The sequence below is a fragment of the Lates calcarifer genome, linkage group LG12, assembly GCF_001640805.2.
Source record: "Lates calcarifer isolate ASB-BC8 linkage group LG12, TLL_Latcal_v3, whole genome shotgun sequence".
NCBI classification, from domain to species: Eukaryota; Metazoa; Chordata; class Actinopteri; family Centropomidae; genus Lates; species Lates calcarifer.
The window spans coordinates 13,716,164-13,723,558 of NC_066844.1; the positions used below are offsets into that span (position 1 = coordinate 13,716,164).

At 38.7% G+C, this 7,395-nt stretch overlaps 1 protein-coding gene across 1 annotated transcript; it reads left to right on the plus strand.

Moving 5' to 3' along the window:
- Positions 1-916: 916 nt before the first annotated feature.
- Positions 917-7,118, plus strand: mdfic2 (MyoD family inhibitor domain containing 2). The gene is made up of 4 exons (XM_018698970.2): positions 917-1,197; positions 1,320-1,407; positions 3,930-4,151; positions 6,678-7,118. The coding sequence occupies exons 2-4, from the start codon at positions 1,320-1,322 to the stop codon at positions 6,932-6,934; spliced, it is 567 nt and encodes a 188-aa protein (XP_018554486.1). The 5' UTR covers positions 917-1,197; the 3' UTR covers positions 6,935-7,118.
- Positions 7,119-7,395: the final 277 nt, after the last annotated feature.

Here is a 7,395-nt window from a genome sequence, read left to right on the forward strand (position 1 = left end):
CCGCACAGCTCATTTGAAAGAGACCACATTTCCATAGGAGCCAAATTAACCACGTAACCTGCTGAACCTGTGTGACCATGTCATTGACGCCAGCCAGTGAAAGAGAACCTGCTGTGTCAGTGAGAAACAACACCACCAAAGAGTGAGAATATGGTGTTGTTACATCATCACCGTAGGCCCTTTGAAGAACACAAGAGCACGGTCTTGATTTGTCTTCTCTCCATAACACTGTATCATCATCATCACTACACAAAGAAAATGAGAGGAGGAGGAAGAAAGAAAGCTCTAGAAACTCTCAGTGGAAATTCTCTTCAGGAGTTATATTTACACTGAGCGCAGCATAGTGGGAGCTCGGTAGACAAATACTCTCACATCTTAATTTTTCAATTAGCATGGCTCTTGTTCTCTAAACATATGCAAACACAGCGGGGCGTCCATTAAAATGCAACTCTAGTGTTGAGCCTAATTAGAGTAAATTGGTTGGCTTGTATTCGGAGAAATTTGAATGCAGCTCACTATCCGTGTTTCTCGGTGTGTTTTCGCCCCCAACAAACAAACTGCCACTCGCTGCCTCATAAATATGTTCAACAGAACACGGCCTTGAAGGAGTGAGTGAGATGATGTTTGTGTGTTAGAGTGTATGTGTACAGTAAATGAATACAGTACATGACTTCTTGTCTTTTCTTTACAATAAGTGGCATCTTACAAAAACTCTTGTAGGCTGAAGAAGAGTGACTTGATACTTGTATGGTATTTCCAATCTCCAATAATATCACTACTATAAAATCTCTGTAGTATGTCCTGATTGCTAAATTACGCATTTGTACAGGGAATTATAAGTGATATTTTCTTTTATTATGTGATGCTCTGTATTTACCTTTGGCTTCATTATCACTTCATAGTGGGAAATAACTCAAACTAATAAAATGTTGCTGACTTTGTCTCAGTGATGTTTTGATAGGAGCGGATCTCCAGTATTTTTGCCAACGTCATTGGAACATTGGAGAGGCTTACAGTACAGTAGGCAGCAGGCCAAATGGACCCTGTGCAATGTAAAGGATAATTTGTCCTGGGTGCTCTCTGCTTTGCCGAGGTAAACAGCTGCCTCCACAGCCAGGACCAGAAGACTATGTGGCAGCCCGCTGCGTGAGAACCTAATCCTAAGACCCGAGGAGTGTATGAGGACACCGAGCTGTGGTAACACTGTGTTAGACGTTGACTCCCATTGGCCACAGTTATGTGCAGCCTCATATTTTTGACTTGAGGTAATCAGGTTTGTCATACTAAGTACATTTTCTGTTTGTGATGCAATGGACCAGATGGCAGATGAAATGACTCTGAGAGCTGATCTGAAAGACAAAGGGAGAGTAAATACTGCTGAGAAGAGCCCTAGCTGGGTGAGAGGAGGTAAGTCTATGTGACTCAGGTCTGTGGAAAAAATCAGAGCAATCACATTGAGTCACTGTGTTTCTTGTAAATCTCTGTTATGATAATGTACAGTTGTTAGCATCATCCTTCCTGTTCCCAGTACCAAAGCAGTTGCATGAGTCTACTCACTACTGTCTTATACTAGATATTTGACATGAGATTTTTTTTTTCTTTTTTTTAAAGCTGTACGGTTTCATAACATAACGGTTTCCCCAGTAAATCACATTTTGCAGCAATTAAACAAATGGGTTTTGTCAGTCGCTTGCTTACATAAATTCTTTAAATTGTGTCAGTGTTTTTTATGTTTGATATATGTGCTGCAAAATTGAGTTTGCAATTTGATTTTAAACATGAATTGAAATTATCTTCAGATCCACCGCTCCAAGTAACTGTGGTGTCTAATGAGTGAGTGCGGCTCAGTGAAACACTGGAACAAAACCTGAAAAATGCATAGTATGCCTGCAGGCCTTATTTCTCTATCAGCTAATGGTCATGGGCATGGACCAGCTGCACTTCTTACTTAATTCATTAGATAACCCGGGAGCATCACGCTGCTTCTCAGCTCAAACATACACTCAGACGGCACTGATTTTGAACTTTTTGTACTTCTTGTACTTCAAATACAAGTCCCTGCCTTCTTCACTTTTCATTCAATCACTGAGAAATGACAGATGAAATCCGACAGTTCTAATGAGAGATAAAAGTAAACTTCAAGCTTACAAAAGGTGAATACATGGGAGACAATTTTGAACTTTGTTATTTCATATGTATTAAAACATAGCTAATAAAATCTTAAAAATGGCCAATACAGCCCTGAGCAACGTCCATTTGTATCTTTCTTTCAACAATTTAGGTAAGACAAATACAGTTTATTCAACTTTCAAAAATGTGTCCAGAGTGTGAATAAATCATTAGTCATTAAATGTTAAATAAAACAGAGAAAAGAATGGTGAATAATTCATTTCAAATAGGTGGTGAAAAAGTAAACAGTCTGCAGCCAGCGCAATAATTCATTAATATCTATTTAAATCAGATGTTAACAAACAGACCTATTCCTGCACTCCAGAAACTTCACAGCCTATAACTCCACATTCTCTTGTCTGATTTTCTGTAAATTTCTTCAGCATACATAGAATCTGCTGCTCAGATGCAATTTTTTTTCTGTGTGTGGATGGTGTGGGTTTTATACATTATCATGGTGTCAGTCTGGTCACTTACCAGCTGTTTCAGAAGCAATGGAGGTAGCACCACTGACTTGGTGTATTACACATCTCAGTTAGCAAACTGTGAAGCCCCACAGATCTGTTTCTCTATGTTTTGTATATTAGCGTAAGCCTCCACAAGTAGCAAAGCTGTCAATTTTTGGCATCTGCCATCAGTGGCAGTTCCTCTGGACAGAGCCAGGCTAGCTGTTTCCATAGCTGTTACTAGAGGTCCATTAACTTAACCTAACATAACAACTGGAAACAGGGAGACAGCTAGTTTAGCTGTCACCTGTAAAGCTCACTGATTAAGTCTTGTCTCCATGGGGTTGCTAGCCTTGCCAAATAACCCTACATTTTGGTTTTGTATAGGATAAATAGATAGATAGATACATAAGTTGTTAATTAGCAAGCTTAAGAACTATTACAAAAAGCTTGTGGCTAATTTGATTAAAAATACTTTTTTGTTATTATTCACTAACCTAAATCTCATTTATGTTTTGGCAATTTTATGTAAGCATTTTAAGGCTGTAATTTATCTCGCAGTTTCATTCCCACTGCCTAAGCATTCACTCTTCTCTGTGACCACTAAAACATTGAGAGCTGTCGTGTCCTGTGATGGTATACAGTAAATGCTGTTTAAAAGCTTTTTTGTGCTGACAGAAATAAACTCAGAACTATGCTGGCATGCAAATGATCAACTTTGTGGTAAATGTGGACTCCACATTTCTCCAGCCAAGAAATAGCAAGCAATAGTGGAAAAATTTTAAAACAGTACAAAAGATTATAATATTGTATTGCATCATATTTTATTACATTGTATTGCTTATATTGTTGACAGTAATTTTGTTTGTATGATATCACATAGAATTGTATAATTTTGTATCACATATCAAACCACGTTGCTTCATATTGAATTGCGTAGTATTGTTTCGCATTACCTGTTGTAACATATCGTATCACATTGTGACGTTGTTTTGCATGTATGCACATGTTGTGTTGTATCGTATCAAATTGTACTGTTTCGTGTCACGTCCATTTAGCATTGTGTTGTATTGTATTTTGTCCTACTATGTCTAATTGTATTGGTTTGTAGTAATTCTTCTCAGCAGCTTCAAAATATCTGTAAATCAGGCCATTTGGACTAGTGCCTGATGTGTTGGTTTTTAAGCCTAGATGTGCCTGCACTAACACATGTTGGTGTTGTGTTCTTTAAATTTTCAATCAAATTGTGCTTGTAAAAATGATAAAGAGTACCTGTTGTTTCTTGCTTCATTTAAAATTTTGTCTCTTGGACAGAAAGGATCAAAAGCGAGACTCAAGTCAGCAACTGGAGACTCAGTGTGACTGCAGAAACTGAGCCAGGGGACACCAGTCAGGACACAGATGCTCAGCAGCCCAGAGAGTGTGACAGCGCCTCTCCCCCTCTGTTCTCTTTGAAAATGTACCTGAGGAGATCTTCCTCCACAGCATCCTCTACCACAGAATCTCTGTCTCCTTCTCAGCAGAGCAACATGGGAGGTTAGTAACACCAGCATTTCTTCACCAGCCCCACCCCATGTAACTGCACACACAGTTGCCAAACCCGTCCACATAAACACACACAAATCATTTCAGGAAACAAAACCTTGTTTTGAGTCCTCAGTAAAACTGTTCTGAAATTAACTTTTTCATCCAAACACAGCTTTTCCACTGATGAAATAAATGGTTATTAATATGCAGAATAATAATGCTACAGACAACAGACAGAATAAAAAATTTGACAAATTGCAAGCTTTATGCCTCACCATGCTGTGAGAATGCTTAAATACGGTTCATATAATCAATTATGAAAATGTGTGAATAATTTAAAAAATGAAACTACAGCAAAAAAGAGAAAGACTAATGCAAAAAATGGCCACCAAAGTAAATTTGCTACTGTAGATGTAGCAGCATAAGTGATTACATTGCAGACTGTTGATATTCTTATGCACTTTTGTTAAATTAGATATTAAATAAGTCATTTTGAAATAACTAGTTTTCATTGAAGAGATAATTCAACGTTTTAGGAAATACCCTTATTCACTGGGATTAAAAAATTAAGGTCAATCTCATGTGCATTTAATATGAAGCTAGAGTCAGGATGTGGTTAGCCTAGCCTAGCATAAAGACTGGAAGTAGGGGGAAACAGCTAGCCTGGCTCCTGTCCAAATGCATATACTTACACTTCAAAAGTTCATTAAATAAGATACTGCGTTAGAAAAAAAAAAAGAAGAAGAAGAAGAAGGATTCAGGTGTCTCAACCACTTCTTGACAGTTACTACATCCAGCCATTACATCTATGCAGAGTGTAGGGGCCGAAATGTCATCAGTGAGCACAGGTTTTGGTATTTCTATGCACAGACACTAAGTCAGCAGTCCACAACCTTTTTTGCACCGCGGACCGGTTTTATGTAACATAATATTGGGGGGGGAGTGTTAAATTACTGGAATATACATTCGGCATAAAACCAAACACTCGTAAAGAGCATTATAAATACAACTCACCATGACACAGCAGCAGGCAGCATCAGCTCTTCACCAACAGTGAAACACGGTTAGCCACAAAGTAGACTGTATTCTCTGTACAGTTACACTTATTGCTGTGGTGGCCCTGAGGACTTGCTTCTGTCCTTCTTGTTCACGTTGTCTTCAAAGTACTTCAAAGTAGGCTTGTCTTTTATTGCAGGGTGCTTTGTCTCCATGTGTTGAAGCAGTTCTGAAGACTCCACTGCCTCATTTGATAGCCTGTTGCCATATACTATGATATTATGTAGAAGGGACCTGGAGCATGTAAACCACCTGTCGCAATAAAGCCGTATTTTAAGTAGGACTTAGCTAGTTCTGGTCATTTTTTTTTCAAAATAAAACACCCCACAGACTCCAATAGTCAATAAAGTGAAATAATATAGGGGACTGCTGCACTAAGTAATCACACATGGCAACATCACTGTGACGACAAGGCCTCAGGAAGTTGCACACAGTCACTGCCAGCTGGCTGTTGTTAGATCCAGTTTACACTAAAGTTTAACTGTGGTCCCATGTAGATCTACTTTGCTATATTTAGGCACATAAACACCTGAGCAGGGAGACATATAGTAGGCGTCACATGTGTGTATTTTTTTTTTGTTTTTCTGTACTGCTAATAATACTGTATCTCTCTAGCTCTGTAGAACGAAGGCAAGACAAGTGGTCAGCAGGTGGAAAACCCATTTAATTCCCACAGGATTCAAAACAAACCTGGTGCATCGCTTTGCATTTACAAATGGTGCTCGCACCAGATGGTGACATTACTGCAGAACCTAAAGGGGATTTATTCAGTTGTTGTCACACTCTTCTCATTGGTTTATGCCATAAAGGATATTCTAAAAAAATAAATATAACAAAAAACCCCCCAAGCATGATTGTTTATACCAATATATATTTAGATATAGATCAGGATTTAGATCCAGATAATTGGTTTCGTTGATTGTGCAGTCTTGGAGGGGGTATGTATTCTCTAAAGTCTTTGCAAGACAAGTCATGAGGTCTTTCCAACAACATATTTTCAATGAGTAACTGTCTGTTCATGGTCAGTGTCATTTGATGATCTCACACTTCATAGCACTCATGGGGCCACTGTTTGGCAAAGGCTGCTGGGAACACACATAGCATTGTTTTACTGCAACCACACCACAAGTTGGAAATGCTTTGGGCAAAGTATACAAGAGAGACTTTTAGTAATTGATTATCTCTCCAAACAGCTTTCTTGCTTGTCTCTCTGTGAGTGAGCAAGGCATGATTTCCTAAATTATGCATGTATAATGGAAGGACAGGAGGCTTTTAAAATGTTATAGGATGTAAGTGAAGATAAGCAGCTCTTATAGCAACACAAATGATTTATGTCCCAAGATGTGGTTTAAACATCACACATTATTTCATAGGGGTCATTGCAAAGTGTGAGGTGGCCTTTATGAAGCCAAAAAAATTCAGTGTTGAATAAATGCAGTAGAGTAAACTAATATCCCTGACTGGAGTTGTCTCTCTCAGTTGACTGTGCAGGAATGGTCCTGAACTGTCTCTTCTGCCGCTTCTACGACATGATCCTCATGCTGCCTGACTCCTGTGAGAGAGTTGCCAGCAACTGCTGCCCCAGCTACAAACAAGTTGTCACAACAGTGGAGTCAACACCCAGCAGTGATGATGACTTTTGCTTTGACTTGGACTGTGGTCTGCTCACTTCCTGTCATGATGCAAATGACTGCCTAGAGCTGGCCATGGAGGTTTCTGAATTATGCTACCATTAGTAGGACACCCATACTAATCACCAATCACCATAAGAAACTGGCTGGAAAATCAAAAAATCAGACCATCCCATGTGAAGTGGAGGATTTCCAAGGGCTAAACACAAATAAATACAAATAAAGTAACATTAAAGGTGTTGTATGATAGATTTGTGATATTAAAATGTCAATAAACAAATGCATTATTCATCACTGTGTGCATGTGACTTTTTTTATGTGTCCTGAGTGTATGAAATTGACATTTATCATCACAGACATTTTGACTTGTTATGGCAGGAAAAAAGCCAGGCGGAACAGTGGCTCAGTTTTCAACATCAACAATGGGTCAGTTTTTAGTTTTTAAGTAGCCAGCATGTACAACAGAACTGGGAACTGTCAAAACTAAATTGAATGCAGGCACTATTATCAATATTATCAACTATACCTATGTGTGGCCATGTCAGACAGGTCTACTGGCTTTTTAA